The sequence below is a fragment of the Ornithorhynchus anatinus genome, chromosome 7, assembly GCF_004115215.2.
Source record: "Ornithorhynchus anatinus isolate Pmale09 chromosome 7, mOrnAna1.pri.v4, whole genome shotgun sequence".
In the NCBI taxonomy this organism is placed as follows: Eukaryota; Metazoa; Chordata; class Mammalia; order Monotremata; family Ornithorhynchidae; genus Ornithorhynchus; species Ornithorhynchus anatinus.
Window position 1 is genome coordinate 42,913,213 of NC_041734.1, and position 19,853 is coordinate 42,933,065.

Genomic DNA, 19,853 nt, shown 5'->3' on the forward strand with positions numbered 1-19,853 from the left:
GCCTAGTACAGTGTACGGCACATAGTAAGCGCTTAATAAATACCATTTTTTTAAAAATGCCTTTAAGCGCATCTCTCCCAGCCATACCTTGCCTGGCCAATGGCTAACACCTATGAACTTCATATACATTTAAGACTCAGAGGGAGGGAACTTGTTTTTCTCATCCATTTGTATATCAGACCAACAAACTACAACATGACAATAGTGTTTCATAGATTCAGATCTGAGAAAGGTGCCTCTGTCCAGCACTTACTGCTTAGAACAGTGCTTGGCACATAGTAAATGCTTAACAAATACCATCATTATTATTATTATTCATATTAATGTCTATTTCCCCCTGTAAGCTTCTTGTGGGTGAGGAATGTCTCTACCAACAATGTCATATTGTACTCTCCCAAATGCTCAGTACAGTGCTCTGCACACAGTTAGCACTCAATAAATGTGATTGATAGAGATATCAAAAGTAATCAATATCAGTAAGATCAGCAAATCAACAAAAGTACTCCCAGCAAACACGGACATTCAATAAAGGCTGCTTTTTTATGGTATTTGATAAATGTTTACTATGGGCCAGGCACCATACTAATTACTGGGCTAGATACAAGCCAATCAGGTTGGACACAGTCCCTCTCCCACATGAGATTTACAGTCTTTATCCCCATTTTACAGATGAGGTAAATGAGGCTTAGAGAAGTGAATAACTTGCCCAATGTCACACAGCAGACACGTGATGGAGCCAGGATTAGAATCCAGCTCCTTCTGACTCCCAGGCCCACGTTCTATCCGCTATGCCATGCTACTTCTCATTAAAATGGGAGGGCAGTGCCATGGTTTTAGTAATGCAGAACCTGCAAATTCTGAAGTTGAATACCAGTGTCCTGGGTGAACAATAATCCAGAATTACAAGTGATACAAGAAATACAGAATATAAATGAAAAGTTACTGAAGTCCCTCAGATTAATAATAATTATGATATTTAAGTGCTTACTGCGAGCCAGACACTGTACTAAGCACTAGCGTGATTACAAGGATTTTCGGTTGGACACGGTCCCGGTCCCACGTGGAACTCAGAGTCTCAATCCTCATTTTACAGATGAGGTAACTGTGGCACAGAGAAATAAAGTGACTTGCCCACGGTCGCCCAGCAGACAAGTGACAGAGCAGGGATTAGAACCCACGACCTTCTGACTCCCAGACCTAAACTCTATTCATTTCACCATAACGCTTCCTCCTCTTCTCTACTGCCTTCAGAAATCCACCGCCAAATTTGGCCGAACGCCAAGGAAAGCTTCCTTTACTCCATACTGGCTTTAATAAATCATTGATCCTCATCATTATTTCATTTTAATGACATTCTAGTTGTGGACTCAACTCCATCTACCTCATAATTTATATACAGGCTTTGTCATGTGAGCTTTCCTAAAGGTGTTTGCACCACTATCGGTCCTCTGTGGAGAGGTTGGGGAGGGTAGCCCGGTAAAGTCAGAGGTCTGGACTTCCTTTTCAAGGCAGTGAGTGAGCGTAACCGGCTGCCAACTCTGTTATACTATACTCTCCCAATCGCTTAGTACAGTGCTCTGCACACAGAATGCTCAGAAAATCTGATCGACTGATTGCTCCCCTTCCCGTTTGCCCCACCAGCTGTACGAGATCCTGGCAAAGACACAGTACGGTCACATGAACAGAGGGTTGTTTGGAATCGATCAGCTGCTGAACGAAGAAGTCTTCAGCGCGGCCTTTCCGCTGCATGATGTGAGTCCTCCTTTCCGGACACAGCCCCTTAATTTTTGTTCGCCCCTCTCACAGACTGCACTTTGATTCTTCGATTCCTTGTTCACCTGCGTCTCTTGGGCCCTGGGACAGGGCAGCAGAACAAGAGAAGAAAACCACCCACCAGTGCTATGGTCTCTGTCCCTTAGGACCCCGAAGGATTCCTTTTTTAAAAAATAAATGGTATTTAAGTGTTTACTATGCACCAGGCACAGTACTGAATACTAGGGTAGATACATGCTGATCACATCGGACACAGTCCGGGTCCTACATGGAGCTCACAGTCTTAAACCCCATTTTACAGATGAGGTGACTGAGGTACAGAGAAGTTAAATGACTTCCCCGAAGTCACGCAGCAGAGACGTGACAGAGCCGGGATTAGAATCCAGGTCCTTCTGACTTCCAGGCCTGTGCTCTGATCGCTAGGCCATGCTGCTTCTCAGTCATTCCTAGTAGGATTTCCCCGAAACCGCAAGAAGGAGTTGTAAAAAGGACTATTTCCAGCCTCGACCTGGACAACTCTGTCCCAGCCCATCACTATCATTGTGAGGTTCCAGATCTAATCGGGAATACCCAACCCTACCACAGACTTCTCTCATCTCCACCTCCTGCCCTCTGAACCGAAAGTCAGACCCCACTGGTGTCTTCCTCATGGAAACAGTGAAAGCGCAGATTGCTCCTGTTGTTAATATATACTTACTGCCTTCGTTCTCTTCATGCTTCAAACTGCCTCCTGTGGGCAGAGGGGATTCTAAAAGGAATGAAGAAAAGTCCTCTTTGACCTGAGTGTGATTTCATCGTTCTATTTAAAAGTAAATTATAACCATTTCAGTCATTCATGAAAAGCAACGGCCTCCTGATCCGAAGGCCGAAATGGATCCCGTCCTAACTTAAACCCTCAGCACTAACTGTATGTGAGATGACTCCTTCCAGAATAAAAAATACAACTGAGGTTCTTTGGCAAAAGCAAATCCTGTTCTTTAAAAAAGGGCCAAGAATATTCAACAGGGCTTGAGGTGAAAAACCCACAAGGCCTCTGGGCCAAACACTGGCCGGACGCCAAGCCCCTATATAGTTCCACGACAGTCTGAAGAATTACACTTCCTGACAAAGTGAGTTGAGGACAAGGTCCGTGTTTCTGAATACTTGAGTAAACCGGGCCCCACCCGAGCCAGCACATACCCTCCCTGCCCTCTGAGCTCCTGGCAACTTCCCCGCTTATCTTCTCCGGTCTGGGCGGTCCCCACGGCTACACCACAGTCTCCACTCTACAGATTTCCTGCCTCCCCTCCTTGACTCCAAGTAGTTTAAACTATGAAGTTGATCAGCAAGTAGCCATTAAAAACCGCTCTCCGTTCATCATCTTGAAGGATTTTTGCCTGATAAACGTTTTGTAAATCAAAATGTGCCAACTAGTAGGGGACCTCCCCCCGCCCAAACTGATCCCTACCTCTCCTTCTGATTGCAATTTTTCCATTCTTTTCTCCCACTCCCCCTTCCTGCAGCTCCACCAGAGCCGCGCTGTCCTCAGCTTATTTTCTTTCTTTGATTCTCCCCTACCAAAGGGCTGGGGAAGGGCAAGACAGCCAGTCAGTTGTATTTATCAAGCGCTTTCTGTGAACACAGCACTCTACTAAGTACTTGGGAGAGTACAATACAATGTTAAACAGACATATTCCCTGCCCACAACGGGCTTGGGGAGGAGGTCTGTGAGTTGCCTCCCCGCCGAATCCTGTCCCAGCCTGGTCTGACATTATCTCCACAGCTTTGGACACCCAGAAGGTGGGGCCTACAAGGCAGGAAAGGAGTCACTGCTGCTCTTTCCCTTCCCTGGCAGATGAGAGTAAAAACAATAAAGCTTGGAGGCAAGGGGAATTCGGAATATGGAGAGGGGAGGCAGAGAAACAATGGAAAGAGAGGACTTCAATCAATGGTATTTATTGAGTGCTTGCTATGTGCAAAGCACTGTACTAAGCCCTTAGGAGAGAACAATGCCAAAGAATTAGTAGATACACTCCCTGACTTGGGAGGATCAGGGGACCACAGAACCAGGGGAAAGATGAGTAAAAAGGAGGGACAAAAAATTCAACGGGAATTCCGAAAGAGTAAAGCTCGTGTGGGCAGAGATTTTGTCCGTTTATTGTCCTATTGTACTCTCCCAAGCGCTTAGTACAGTGCTCTGCACACGGTAAGCGCTCAACAGATATGGCTGAATGAATGGAGAAAGATAATGGTGACGGGGCTTATCTGCCGGCAGCATGGAGGCCGTGCAGGATGAGCTTCATTAGTGCGGTGTCTTTTGTTTCACTTCCTATCCCGTAAGCACTTCCTTTCCTTTGCTTACTCTCTATATCCAGGACCTCAAACAACTCCTTTTTTCCTTGGAGTCTGTTTTCCCATCTGTAAAGTGGGTGTAGTCATTCTTGCTGTGGCCTGAGGAAGTTGTGGGATTCACTGGACGTTGTTGGCAAGGAGGCTTTGAACACCTCGGGGGAAAAGATACTAAATTCAGTCAATTGCAGAAAGAGACAATCTTTGGCTAAGGATTCTAAGTTATGGACACCCTGCATGCGTGGCAGACTAGTGAACAACAGAAGCGCTCCTACATCTGGCTTACCGCAGTGCTCTGCGCACAGTAAGCGCTCAATAAATACCATGGATTGAGTCCATCCTGTGGCCACCCGGGAGGTGATGTTATTGCTTGTGAATAAAGAAAGTGTATCTGCTAGTAAATCCAGCTATAATACTAGTCACTGAAGTATCACATTCCCCAGTGGAGAGAGAAAGAGCGTAAAGAACGTAACGAGGAAGAGTCAGTTGAGCCAAGATGATTCTTACTGGACAGAAACATTTCAAGATGTAGTAAGAGTTTCCCCGGTTAACAACAAAACCATACTCCATCTTTCTGCTGGCCTTTTCTGAGAGAGATTTCAAAACATCTCTCAAATACGAATGAGCCCTTCCGGGAACCTATCAAGTAGGTCAGGATTCAACAACACTCATATGACATTAATAATAATAATGATATTTGTTAAGCGCTTACTATGTGCCAGGCACTATACTAAAAGCTAGAGTGGATACAAGATAATCAGGTTGGACACAGTCCCTATCCTACGTGGGGGTCACAGTCTCAATCCTCATTTTACAGATGAGGGAACTGAAACCCAGAGAAGTGAAGTGATTTGCCCAAGGTCACACAGCAGACCAGTGGCGGAGTCACTGTTTTGTCAACAGGGATGGGAAACAGAGGTGATCTTTGACTCTTAGGCCCGTGCTCTATCCACTATGCCATGCTGCTTCTCTAATGGTGGTATTTGTTAAGCACTCACTATTTGCCAAGAACTGTATTAAGTGCTGGAGTAGTTACAAGATAAGCAGATCCCACCCGGGACTCACAGTCCTAGGAGTTAGTTACAAGATAAGTTAGTTACAAGACAAGAAGTTAGGAGTAGTTACAAGATAAGCAGATCCCACATGGGGCTCACAGTCTAAGTAGGAGGGAGAACAGGTATTGAATCCTCATTTTGCAGATGAGGGAACTGAGGCACAAAGAAGTTAGGTGACTTGCCCAAGGTCACATACCAAACAAGTGGAGGAGCTGGGACTAGAACCCAGAGCCTCTGTCTCCCAAGTCCATGTTTTTCCCACTAGATCATGCTGCTCTGCAAAGGCAGGACTGGTTTCAAATTATGTTGTGAGATCCTTATTACGGTATTTCTGAAGTGCTTACTGTGTATTAAAAACCAAGGTAGATATAAGATAATCATACCAGACACGGCCTCAGTTCCACGTGGGGTTCACATTCTAAGAGGAAGAGAGGAGACTTTAATTCCTTTGGGCCAGTAGATCGAATGTGGAACTGAGCAGAGACAAGAAGACTTCATTCACGTGAGCTACCTGGTAATCATGGAGATTGGTATAACACACTTTTCCTCTCCTAGGTTTACGCTTCAGCTTGGTGGGAATGTCAGGGAGGCTGACAGCTTGGGGTGTTGTGAAGATTAATTAGTGTTTATAAAGTGCTTTTAGATCCTCAGATGAAAGGTGCCATATAAGTTCAAAGTATTGTTTGTCCTATTCGGACATGCTTATTATCCTGATATAAAGGAGCTCGGTAAAGCCGATTCCTGGGATCACTGTTAACTCTTACTTTCCCAATCTGGCAGCTTTCTAGTTAGAGTTGGAGCCCACTCACCCGTATAAAACCTCTCTTTTCATTTTACTGACCCTCGCCTGACGTTCTAGTTTGAGCGCCAAAGTGGAAACTAGGTCTTTATTTGGAATTTCAATCAACTACTGCTTTTGCAGGAGGAGAAGCAGCGTGGCTGAGTGGAAAGAGCGTAAGATTGGGAGTCAGAAGACTGCCGTACTAGGCGCAGCTCGGCGGCTTGCCTGCTGTGTGACTTTGGGCAAATCATTTAATTTCCCTGTGCCTCAGTTTCCTCATCTGTAAAAGAGGGATTAAGATTGTGAGTCCCATGTGGGACATGGGCAAGTGTCCAACCTGATTATCTTGTATCTACCCCAGGACTTAGTACAGTGCTTGGCACTTAGTAAGTACTTAACAAGTAGTTATTATCATTATTGTTAACATCAGTATCATTATTACTATTATTTAACTGTGTAGTGACCTACCTCGCAGGGACTTAGGAGGAGTTCATTCGTGGTTTTGAGGTCCTTGGGTAGTTTCTTGGTAGCCATGAATCAATTCTCTGGGAGCCATGAATCAATTTTCTGAGTCTTTTCAAAGGTTTGGCTATAGAGCGAGAGTACGAACCCAGGATTTTCCATTTTCTGGTCCATCTCCAGGCACAGAAGGTCAGTGACCTGACAGGAGAGGTCACTTTCAGGCCCTGGCATTCAGATGGGTGGAGCTGTTTCTTCCTGCAATTAGACTGAAAAGATTAGGACTCTACTCTGGACAAGTGAAAACTGAGCAGTTGCATAGTCCAAGTCTGCAAAATCAGGAAGAAATGGAGAAGTAAGAGTGGATAGAGCACAGGTCTGGGAGTCAGAAGGACCTAGGTTCTAGCCCTGGCTCTGCCACTTGTCTGCTGTGTGATCTTGGGCAAGTCATTTCACTTCTCTGTGCCTTAGTTAGCTCAACTGTAAAATGCGGATTAAAGACTGTGAGCCCCAAGTGGAACGTGGACTATGTCCAACCTGATTAGCTTGTATCTACCCCAGTGTTTAGTAGTGCCTGGCACATAGTAAGCCCTTAACAAATGCCATAAAAAAACAAAAACAGCAAAATAAAAAAAGAGGAGAAAGACAAAACCGTTGTTTCCCAAATCCCACAACAGCAGGCCTGAGGCAGCACTGATGGGTTCAAAGTAAACAAAAGGAAATGCTTCTTCCCACAGTGAATTCCTATTCCTCTTTCCAGATGTAAGTGTCCATTTAGGAAGAGGGTTTCCTGTGAGTAACCATTAAAGTCTCGGTCCAGGTGGTTTTTGAGCCAAATTAAAGAATCGATGACAATAAGCCGCTCACATTTAATTAAGTCCACAAGACAGCCTTGAGAGAGCAAGGCTTATCCCAGCTCTGCCACTTGTCAGCTGTGTGACTGTGGGCAAGTCACTTAACTTCTCTGTGCCTCAGTTACCTCATCTGTAAAATGAGGATGAAGACTGTGAGCCTCACATAGGACAATCTGATTACCCTGTATCTCCCCCAGCGCTTAGAACAGTGCTCTGCACATAATAAGCGCTTAACAAATACCAACATTATTATTATTATTTAATACTAGAAAAGCCAGAGGAAAAATCATGGTTGGCAACAGTAATATTTGTGATCTCCAAGCTACTTTTCATTCAGGGAATTCAGTCTAGAAGGGAAGTCTTATCATCTCTTACCTCTGAATGAGGTGTCTCTAAGAGCCACTTTCTGAAATAGGACTTTAGAAAGGATTCAGAAATTCATAGAAAGACAGAGGGATCACTGAACCCTGAGATAATCAGCGTTTAGTCAGTCCTGCAAATTGCCACTCGCCCATGGCAAACTCATGCTGGGTAAGTAATTTAGAACATCCACAGAATTCTACCCAACATTGGTGTGGATATGCTCAGCGGTGTAGTGCAGAGGAGTCCAAGTTCCGACAGGTCCACAAAAACTGAGAAGGTGTTGATTTAGGGCCAAGAGTAGTAGAGCATTTGATTAGGCCTCTATATTTTAAACACCGACCTGATTAAAATAAAGCGGGTGCCACAGGTAGAGGGCATAAGGACTGATTTTGCTGCAAAAAAAAAATATGCCCAAATCACCTTACAAAGTCATACGAAGAGAATAACAGAAAGGGATTTCCGCTGTGCCCTGAACACTCTAAAATGCAATGGATAGAGGCCAGAGGAACAATCAAATTGTTCAAGCAAACAAAACACACAAACTCTATCATTAGATGCGCTTGTAGATGATTATCTCATTGAAAGTAAGGAGGTTAAAATAGACATTAATGGCGTAAGCCAAAGGAGGGTTTCCAGAGCTATTTGCTGCCCACTGAAACAACATTCTCTTGCTGAAACAGAGGGCCCAAGGAGTTGGATTTATTATGGAGAGGGATGTCGTGCAGCTGGTTATCTCACCCTTGATCCCTTTCCCACGTCCTCCCCCTAGCCTGGAACTACTATCCTCACCTTCAAAGCGTTATTAAGTTGACATCTCCTCCAAGAGGCCTTCCCTGATTAAGCCCTCTTTTCCCCTATTCCCTCTCTCTTCTGTGTTATCTATGCACTTGAACCTGTGACCTTTGGGCACTCAGTATTCCCATCCTCCACCCTCTACCCCATGGCACTTATGTATATTCCTTTAAATTATATATTATATTTTTTATAGTAATATCTGGCTCATTGTGGACAGGGAATGTACCTGCTAACTCTGTTGTACTCTCCCAGGAGCTTACTATAGTGCTTTGCACATAGTAAATGCTCAATTAATACCACTGATTGATCGATTAGACACTGGGACACAATTTTTCCAAAGCAGTGATATTCAACGTGCACAGTAGACATCACATTATTTTGAGCTTATAATAAATACTACCGATTGATTTCTACTACAAGAACACGATCCAATTGGGCCCGGAAACATCATCGTCGAGTCTTCCTATAGGTGCTCCAAAATCAATCCAGGGCAAGGAGAAACTACATTTCTGATTGCATTATCTGGGTCTTAACTAAAACCTTCTTTGCTGCCATTTTGCTGATCTTTGCTCAGAAGTATCTAAAGAGTCATTAACACATCATAAGCCCAGATTTGCTTCATATGTAAGGCAAGAGGTAAGGGTCCATAGTGCTACATGGGGTAGAGAGATCCAAGCGATTAAGTTGAATTCAACCTATACAAAGTATCTCGCTTTTAACAGACAGCATCTCTCTGTGATAAACTAGCTCCACATCTGGTTTTCTAGGCTCACAAGTAGATCATTTTCTGGCTGCAGTGGATTTCTTTAGAAAAAGGACTTTGGGTTAGAAAATTGGCTCTGAAATCTTAATGTCATTAAATCGTTTCCCTTCTCACCACTAGCTTGGTGTCCACAAGAGGCTGGGCCGTTTTATTCAGTTAGCCCTTAGTTTAAATAAAATGTCAATGCCTCTTCCCCTGTTTCTTCCCCTCCACCAACCAGGGTCCTTTCAGGGTTCCCAACAAGGAGTCCCTCCCTACCAAGATGAATCAGCGCCAGATCCTATACCAATATTGGGCCAAGTGGAAAAACTGGAACAAGTACCAGCCCCTGGATCATGTTCGAAGGTACTTCGGAGAGAAGATAGCCCTCTACTTTGCCTGGCTCGGTGAGTCGCACGCTTCTCTTACCACCCTCTCTGTCCCTGATGCCAATAAGTGCCCACCTGAACCCCCACCGTGGTTTATCTCACATCGGCAAATACAGTCACCCTTACTGCAGAACTCCTGAACTCTCAGATAAAAAACAACTCAATAGGTCATCCCTTTGGCCTGTTGGAGCTGATTTTCTGGCACATGATACACCCGCAGAGGTCTGCTTCGTTCCAGGGGAATAATTTCAGACGCTTGTGCCCGATTTGGGGATTGAGCCCACTGTTTCTGAGACAAAGTCCAGAGTCAACTCTGGAACCAACCCAATGGTCTGGAGGTTTTTGAACTGAGGGTGACCCCAAACACGTCCAGACTGGAACAGAATAAATTGTAGATAGGAATGTCCTTGAGGGTAGGGATTGTGCTGTACTGTATTTTCCCAAGTACTCGGGACAGTGCTCTGCACGGAGTACATCCTCAATAAAGAGCACTGATGGAATAGATCTCTGGAGGTGGCCGACTAGAACTCCTCCTTCTGTGTGCTGGGTGGATTCTCTGTCCTGCTTGACAGTGCTTTCCACTGCCAGGATGACTTCCCCTGCTCAGCAGATTTTTTTTTTTAATGGTATTTGTTAAGCACTTAATCTGTTCTAAACACTGAAGTGGGTACGTTAGGTCGGGACTGTGTATAGGTCGGATACAGTCCCTGACCCGCATGGAGCTCATAGTCTGAGTAGAAGGGAGAACAGGAATTTAATCAGCATTTTTCAGTTTAGGAAACTGGGGTACAGAGAAGTTAAATGACTTGCCCAAAGTTATACAGCAAGCCATTGGCAGAAGCTAGATTAGAACACAGGGCCTCTCTCTCCCGGGACTATGCTGTTTCCACTAGGCCATGCGGCTTCCCCATCAAGTTGCTTTCTACAATTTGGGAACCCTGTTTAACTGTTTGTAAAATCAAACTGATATCTTGTTATTACTAAGTGCCAAGGACTTATTATTATCTCTAGTAGTAGTAATAATAAGCACTTAATAAATGCCAACATTGTCATCAAAAACTCTCAGAAAAATCCCGCATAAAGAAAGCACCTGGTTCCTTCATCTAGGAGAGTGTAGGTCCTGGAGTCAATTATTCAATCAATCCTTCAATCAATAAGTAAATCTAGGCTGTAAGCTCATCGTGGGCAAGGAATATGTCTACCAATTCTGTTGTATTTTCCCAAGTGCTCTAAACACATTAAGTGTGCAATAAATAAATACTCTAGATGATGCTAAATTAAGAGCATTTATTTTTATTTAGTGCTTGCTGGGGTAAGTACTGCATTTGGTTGAATGCAACAGGGTGATGATACACGATTCATTCATTCAATCGTATTTATTGAGCGCTTACTGTGTGCGGAGCACTGTACTAAGCACCTGATCCATGTCCCAAGGAGTTTCCAATCTACCTGGGGAGCCAGACACTTAAATAAATTCCAGATAGGAGGATGAGCCTGTTGTGGACAGCGATTCTCTCTCTTTGTTGCTGAATTGTACTCTCCAAGCGCTTAGCACAGTGCTCTGCACACAGTAAATGCTCAATAAATACGATTGAAAGAATGAAGTAGTTAGAGATATATGATATGTACATGAGCGTTACTGTAAATAGTGGTTAGGTAGCACAGAAGGACTGAAATGGCAGTAGAGGGAGATACAGTGGGGAAATGAGAGATTAATCAGAGGAGATTAATGGAGGAGATGTGATTTCAGCGGAGTTTTGAGAATGGGGAGAGCTGTAGTCTGCAGAATGTGAAGGGGAAGGGAGTTCCAGGCAGTAGGGAGGGTGTGAACAGGAGACACGAGAACAAGGCATCCTGCAAAGATGATTTTGGAAGGAGTAGAGTGCGAGCAAGGGCACAGTGGGAAAATGTCTCCCTGGGCTTGGCCAGAGCAGAGGCAGTCGGGATGTTTTGCCTGACGTCAAGCTCAATCAATCAATCAATCAGTGGTAATTTTTGAGCACTTCCTATGCACAGAGCACGTATGAAGCGCTTGGGAGACTACAACAGGGCCGGTGGATGCGTTCCTTTCCCACAGTGAGTTTACAGTCTAGCTCAAGTCTCGGTTCAAATTTTCCTCACCTGACTCTTCCCCCCTCGCCCAAATACATCAGCGCAGAAAAAATCTTGGAAAAATTTTTGAATTAAAAGAAAGTTCAGATAACATTTCACACGTTAATATTTTTTTTCAAGTCCACCGTCATCTCGTTTTGTTTTCACGTCTGTTTTTACGGGCCTCGCTGTCCCTCTCCAAGGCCCGTTCCCCGTCTCCTTCCCGCCAGCAGGGGATGGCTTTAAGAGTGGGGTGGACTGGAGCAGCAGGTCCTCCCTTCTGGGGCCACCGAACCGCCTACCCCGGCTCTGCTGACGCCCTCGCTGACAGCCTCTGGGTACCTGTGTATTCCTCTGGGAGCCCGAGTCAGCCCGCTGCTTGTGACCTCGGGGCGGCTCACCAATCAGTGGTATTTACTGAACGTTTACTGTGTACAGAGCACTTACTGTACTAAGGGCTTGGGAGGGTAGAGAAGCAATGCGGCGCAGTGGACAGAGCACGGGCCTGGGAATCAGAAGGACCTGGGTTAATGTTGGTATTTGTTAAGCGCTTACTGTGTGCAGAGCACTGTTCTAAGCCCTGGGGTAGATACAGGGTAATCAGGTTGGCCCACGTGAGGCTCACAGTCTTAATCCCCATTTTACAGATGAGGGAACTGAGGCACAGAGAAGTTGTGATTTGCCCACAGTCACACAGCTGACAAGTGGCAAAGACGGGATAACCTGGGTTCTAATCCCGGCTCTGCCGCATGTCTGCTGAGTAACCTTGGGCAAGTCGCTTAACTTCTCTGTGCTTGTTACCTTCTCTGTAAAATGGAGATTAAGGCTGTGAGCCCCATGTGGGACAAGGACTGTGTGCAACCTGATTAAACCTGTGTCTACCACAGCACTTAAAACAGTGCTTGGCACATCGTAAGCGCTTACCAAGTACCATAATCATTACTGTTATCATTACCACTAACACAAGGCGTTTTCAACAGGTCACTACTCAGTAAAACTGAGGTAACCTGTCCTAGGTCCCAGCAGGCGCTTGCTGGAGGTGCTGACCCTCTTGGTCAGGGAGGGAGGGCAGAAGGGCTACCGGGTATCAGATCTGCTAATTATTAAAAACTCCTTGGGGCGAGAGCAGCCTGGGTCTCCCGAAAGCCTGGAGCCCAGCCAATTTCCCAAACACACCCCTACCTGGGGGAATCCATCTTTGACTTCATCGGTAATAATACGCTCCCTCTCTTCCTTCCTATTGACGGGGCCAGACCACTCCCTAACTGTGAGTCTGCACTCTTGGTGCCTTGACTTCAACTCTTGGAAAACTGCCCTGTCTAGAAACCTGCCCTTCAAGTTCTCCTCGGTAAAGCCGTTCAGTGAAAGAGCATTTCAAGTTTTTACAGAGAGTCCTCAGGTCAGGTGATTCCTTTACTGAGCTGGGACTCGGAGGAGGTCACCGGAGGAGAAACAGCCCCCTCCCCAAGCCCACCCACTTGCCTGCTGTGTCACCCTGGGCAGGTCACTAAACTTCTCCGTGCTTCAGTTCCCTCATCTATTAAATGGGGATTCAGCGCCCGTTCTCCCGCCTACTTAGACTGGGAGTCCCGTGTGAGATCGCGTTCAACCTGATCATCTTATACCTAGCCCACGCTTATTACGCCTTAACATAATAAGCTCTTAACAAACACGGCCCTTATTATCATTAGTATTATTAGTATTAGTTTTCCCTTGCAGCCGAGTAGGTGCCGAGAGAGGATTCGTCCTGGAGCGTGGGGGGGCCGACCCTCTCTCTGTGGCTACCTCTTTAAATCCTTTCTGAAAATCGAGAAGCTTACTTTTCGAGCAGCTCCTTCTCTTACGAGCTGCTCCATCTACGTTTGTCTCTATCAGTACAAGTTATTCCTGTTTCATCCTGCCACTCTGTTCCTCTCAGACTGGCTGCTGCTTCTAGTTCTTCTCTCAGAACATCTTTCCTCCTTTTTCTCAGCCACTTAATTCTTCCAGTCCTACCGAGGGCTTGCGGAGGAAAGCTCTGTCGCCTCTGGTTCCAAGAGTTCCCAACGATCACGCCTTCATTTTCTTTCGACAAATGAGAAAATCTCCAGGGAGCTATCAACTTCGGCCTCCCAGAGGTCTAGCGTACAGGGGAGGTGTTGGGGTGTGGGTGGCTTTTCCTCCTGCCCGAGATGACCTTCTGGGAATAGGCTGTGAGAAGCAGGGTGCCCCGGTGGCTAAATCACGAACTTGGGTTCCTCATCTGCCATATGTCTGCTGTGAAACCTTAGCAAGTCAGTTCACTTCTCTGTGCCTCAGTTAAGTGCTTGGCCTATAGTAAACCCTTGACAAATACCATCGCTATTATTAATACTCATCTGTAAAATGGGGATGAAGACTGTGAGCCCCTAGTGGGACATGCACCGTGTCCAACCTGATTAGCTTGTATTCCTCCCAGCACTTAGTACCTAGTAAGCACTTAATAAATACCATAAAATACAAAAAAAACCCCAAACCAAAACCTTTCAGGACTGGGAATAGCCCCAGGATAGGGAAGGGGCCACTACCTACTTGTTGTTTTATGTTTCCTTTTAACAGCCTCTGATTCAATGGGGATTTGTAAGAGCCAAGGAAAGATTGAATGAATATAATCCACAAATAGTCCATAAATTTAATTTTAGGTAATGGTTTCAATCTTCACCCCTACTGAGATTGATCAGCGGCTAAGGTCTGAAGCAGCAACTGCTCTCTCAGCCCTGCTGAGGAAGGTCTCTGCCAATCTAGCATGAGGCTTGATGTCAGGTGGGAGGGCTCCTTCTGACCTCAATCCCCGCAGAAATCAGGCCAGGGGTGGTTGGGTCAGTAGGGGTCACTCCCACCTCGGTCCCAGAGGAAATAGGACCTGGCTCACCCCTGCTGAAGCTTTTTCTGAGGAAGAAGTGCTCACAGACACACATACACACAATCACTCACTTGGCTGGAAGATGTTCCGTTTGAAGGGCCTCACTGTCTTTCTCCAACTTGATCTCTGCGCAGGATTTTACACAGGGTGGCTCCTGCCAGCAGCAGTTGTGGGGACTCTGGTCTTCCTGGTGGGCTGTGTCATGATATTCTTCGATACCCCGACGTAAGTAGACTTCTTGCTTCAAGCCTTGACCCCCGCCCTGTTCAGCCTGTCCTCTGGCAGGGTTCCCAACCTCAGAGCAAGTCAGTGTATTTATTCATTCAATCACATTTATTGAGTGCTTTCTGTGTGCAGAGCACCATACTAAGCGCTTGGGAGAGTACGGTGCAACCATAAACCAACACATTCCCTGCCCACAATGAGCTCGCAGTGGACAGGACGAGCTTACGTGAAATGAAGCTCTCCTGGCGAAGTGTTGAACGAGTAGGGTTGGGTTGCCAAGATCAGGTCTTCTCTTCAGGATGGCTAGAGCCCCGATCAGCCTTAGTTTTCTTCCTCCTGCCCAGGATTCCCTCGACCCTGACCTCTGCACCTCGGCATGCCTTTGTAATTCTCCTGAAGAGCCAACTCAGATGGTGGCTGGGTCCGGCAAGCATCCTATCCACAGACGCTGACCACTGGCTCACTGTGGGTCACCTCCACGGAGTCTGCCTTCCTCTCCCTGCCTGTTTTTGGTATCGGTCCCATAGAAGCAGCTAATCTGGGGATCAGCTGTCCCTAGGCAGCTCCTTTGCCTGGAAGAACCCCCCAGCCTACACCCCGGGGTCCAGTGGTTCCCAAGTGCTCTTGGCCAGGCTAAATCCTGTCCTTCCATCATAGGCTTTCTCTGGATTTCCAGGATCAAAAAACCTAGGCTCCCGAGGACCCCAAAATCTCCCTAGGATTTGGGAATACAGCTGGGGTGAGAAGGAAGAGCTAAGCACACTTGACTTGCATATTTGCACTTTCAAGAAGGCAGCACCCTCGCCCCTGAAAATGATCTCAGAGGGGCACTTTGCTGCCCCACTCTCCCAGGCCGTCACCTGCCTGAGGGCTGAAAACCTGATATCGCACCCATGGGCCGAGAAGCAGCGCTCTTAGAGTGTCAGACCCGAGTGGGACTAGGATTGGGTCTGAGCGCTGATTATCTTCTGTCTATCCCTGGGCTTAGCAGAGAGTAGGCACTTTATAAATTCCACCCTAATTAGGACACAGAGCCAGTATTTCTCCTCCTTCTCTGAGGCCACCCTGAATAAACACGAAGAGACGATACCAGTGAGTTCATGTTTGGACCGATCCCATCCATGCCTTTACTCCTGCTCCTTCAGTATTCGCAGGGGCAGGGGAGAGAAAGAAGCAATTAGGAAAAAATTAAACATCCAAAATGTGTTTAGACAATTTGATGTCCAAGGAGAGCATGTGGCTTGGTAAGCTGGTCCTCTAGACTGTAAGCTCAACCTGGGCAGTAAAAGGGACTGCCAACTCTGTTATACCGTACTCTCCCAATAGTTTAGTAGAGTGTTCCTCACATAGTAAGCGCTCACTAAATATCCTCGATTGATTGTGAGGCAGTCCGAGGCCAGCAGTTCTGATGACGACTCTTCCAGCCAAGCTATGTATCCTCTCGCTCGCCTCTGTAACTGGGGTGAGAATGTTCAGGGCCAAATCTCGGAGTTCCGGGGCTTCTCGTCCTGGGTCGCTTAGCACAGTGGCTACACTTATGAATTAGCACTGCAGTAGGAGTTCGGGGTTTTCTTTCTGCTTCTAGCCTCTCCTTGGCGCTCTTGTGTCTAAGGCCCCATAGAAGAGCAGGGGTGTAGACACAGACCTCAGTGGAGACCCCTCACGTCCCTTTCCTGTCCTGTTTAAGGCTTAGGGTAAAATCTTGTCTGAATTTGGTAAAGAGACATGGAACGACTAGACTGTAAGCTTGTTGTATTGTACTCTCCCAAGTGCACAGTGCTCTGCACACGGTAAGCATCCGATAAATACTGTTGAATGAATGAAGGTCAGGGGTGAAATGTGCTAAACGGGGAGGAAATTGTTGGGAGCCTCTAAACTCACTATGGGCAGGAAATGTGCCTACCATCTCTGTTATATAGTTATAGTCTACTCTCCCAAGCGCTTAGTACAGTGCTCTGCACACAGGAAGAACTCAATAAATACGATTGATCGCAACAGGCTGAAAATCCAATCAATCCACGGTATTCAGTACTTACTGTGTCCGGAGCATGGTACTAAACACTCGGGAGAGTACAACAACTGATAGGCACGGCCCCTTTCCGTGGTGACATCGATAATTAATAGATATGCAAATAAGTGTTGTGAGGCTGAGGGTGAGCTTTATACCAGAGGGTGGGATGAATCCCATTTGCAGTCCGGAATGGAGTCCAGAATGCAAGCAGTGCTCCCTCGATGACGTCTTCCCTCTCTTGCCTAATTACCTCTTCTCTTCTTCACTTCCCAGGCAAGAAATCTGTAACAGCAAGGACCAGTACAGAATGTGCCCGCTTTGCAGTGATTGTCCCTACTGGAACCTGTCCAGCATCTGTACTGTTTTTAAGGTAGAGACAGAGGAAGGGGCGGAATGAAATTGCTGAAGATTCACCAGACGGCTAGGGCTGGCAGGGGGACCAGAAGAGCTAAGAGGAGGATTCCTTTTGCCTTGGTTACCTCATCTGTGAAAAGGGGATTAAATCCTACTCCCTCCTACGTAGGCGATAATAATAGTGGTATTTGTTAAGCGCTTACTACGTGCCAAGCACTGTTCTAAGCGCTGGGGTAGATACAAGGTAATCAGGTTGGCCCACGTCGGCCTCACAGTCTTAATCCCCATTTTACAGATGAGCTAACTGCGGCACGGAGAAGTTAAGTGACTTACCCAAGGGCACACCGCAGACAAGTGGCAGGGCCGGGATCAGAACCCACGGCCTCTCACTCCCAAGCCCGGGGTCTTGCCAATAAGCCACGTGAGCCCCATGTGGGACAGAGACTGTGTCCAACCTTATAATAATAATAATAATAATAATGTTGGTATTTGTTAAGCGCTTACTATGTGCCGAGCACTGTTCTAAGCGCTGGAGTAAACACAGGGGAATCAGGTTGTCCCACGTGGGGCTCACAGTTAATCCCCATTTTACAGATGAGGGAACTGAGGCACAGAGAAGTTAAGTGACTTGCCCACAGTCACACAGCTGACAAGTGGCAGAGCTGGGATTCGAACTCATGAGCCCTGACTCCAAAGCCCGTGCTCTTTCCACTGCGCCACACTGCTTCTCAGCGTGTTATTATTCTCAGCGTGTATTATTATCTCATATCTACCCGCCTCCCCCCGTGCTTAGGACAGCTGCTGCCATGTGGTAAACACTTAACAAATACCATAGAAAAAGGAGAGAGAAAAGGGAAGGAAGAGAGAAAGAGAAAGAGGAGAGAGGAAGAAAGGAAGTGGGAGGGGAGAAGGGAGGAGGGCAATCTATTAATTGAAGAAGAAAAGCGCAAAAATAAATGGTTGGTGAGTTTAGTATATCACTCACATCCGAGACACCCCTCGTCTCGCTCTCCCCCTCCCTCCCATCCACCCTCGCACATCCATCTCTACCTGTTCTCCCTCTTACTTGGACTGTGGGACTGTATCCGGCCTGATTAACAGCACTTAGAGCAGTGCTCGACACATAGTACGTGCTTAAAAAGTACCATTAAAAATCCCCTGCAAAATTTCAGCTGAACTGTACTTCTTGTTGAGCAAGAGCAGCAGCAGCAGAGCAGCAGCAGCCTGGCCTTCACAACTCTGTGCCTCAGTTTTCTCATCTGCAAAATGGGGATCAAGTACCTCTTCTCCCTCGCCTTTAGAGTGTGAGCTCCATTTGGCACGGGAGCTTGCAGATCCTGCTTATTTTCTAATGCAGAGTCTGACAAATATCACAATTTTTATTATGATTTTGCCCAAAAAAGCCATCACCTGCTTCCAAGCTTCCATTATCTGTCCCCATTGTCCTCCATAATGACTGTACTCCCTGTGGTGCTTTGAAGTACCTACACGGGGCTAGGAAAATCCCTTTGGAGCCTCTTTTTAAATAAAATCCTCCATTTGCAGGACTAATCAGTAGTTGGTCTTTATTAAGCCATCTCCTTTTTCCAGACTCAATTTTTCCTCAAAGGTTTCATTTTCCAGCTCTCTAATTATCTCTGTGCCTCCACTGAGCTTCTGTAAGTATTTGGTGTCCCTTTTAAGTTTATGGATCCCAGGGAAGGAAGGAGAAAGATCTGAGGCCTTAGACAATCTGCCTCCAAACCCTGACGCCATACTTCGGCATCAAATTCATTCATCAAGTCCGTAGGACGGCCCCGCTGAACGCTACGGAGTATCTAGGCCATAGGCCTGAGACAATAAAGACATCCAGACCCTTCTTCCACACTTTGCTTATAATGACAATGGTATTTGTTAAGCGCTTACTATGGGCCAAGCACTGTTCTAAGCGCTAGGGGACATACAAGGTTATCAGGTTGTCCCAGGTGGGGCTCACAGTCTTAATCCCCATTTGACAGATGAGGGAACTGAGTCACAGAGAAGTTAAAGTGACCTACCCAAAGTCACACAGCTGACAAGTGGCGGAGCCGGGATTAGAACCCATGACCTCTGACTCCCACACCCGGGCTCTTTCCATTAAGCCACGCCGCTTCTCTTATCTCCACGAATGTCTCCTTTCCCTTCTCCTCTTCCTCCTCCTCCTCTTCGTCTTCCTCCTCCTCCTCCTCCTCCTTCCGCTGCCCTCGGGCTCCCCTCCGCAGGCAGGTCGCCTCTTTGACCACGGCGGGACGATCTTCTTCAGCATCTTCATGTCCCTCTGGGCCGTGACCTTCCTGGAGTATTGGAAACGGACGAACGCCACGCTGACCTACCGCTGGGACTGCTCCGATTACGAGGACATCCAGGTGAGGTTCCCTCCCCAAAGCTCCACCGCTGGCCGAGCGCCCCGAGCTCGCTGGGAGACAAAGCCCGGTTCTTTTCCAGGAGAGACCCCGGCCCCAGTTTGCCGCCAAGGCCCCAATGACAGTTCAGAACCCGATCACAGGAATAGAAGAACCCTACTTCTCCAAACGGAATCGCTTCAGCCGCATCATGACGGGATCGATGGTCATCATTATGATGGTAAGGAGGGTGGCAGAGTGGTGGGGGGTGATCCAGGTTCAGGGTCAGTTCTGGCTCACCTCAGCAGGTAGATTCTGCTAAGGGCTGCACTTCAGTCCGCTGCAGCTCTCTCGGTCTTTGGGGGGACACACAATCTATCTGATGGCATACC

General features: G+C 46.8%; 1 protein-coding gene across 1 annotated transcript in view; it reads left to right on the forward strand.

Moving 5' to 3' along the window:
• ANO7 (anoctamin 7) overlaps positions 1-19,853 on the forward strand; it is a 57,361-nt gene that overhangs the window by 20,782 nt on the left and 16,726 nt on the right. The window contains exons 7-12 of the mRNA XM_039912736.1: positions 1,642-1,752; positions 9,392-9,557; positions 14,646-14,736; positions 17,021-17,117; positions 19,342-19,485; positions 19,565-19,702. Of these exons, the coding sequence (XP_039768670.1) occupies positions 1,642-1,752; positions 9,392-9,557; positions 14,646-14,736; positions 17,021-17,117; positions 19,342-19,485; positions 19,565-19,702 (747 nt within the window). The remainder of the gene's footprint in view (positions 1-1,641; positions 1,753-9,391; positions 9,558-14,645; positions 14,737-17,020; positions 17,118-19,341; positions 19,486-19,564; positions 19,703-19,853) is intronic.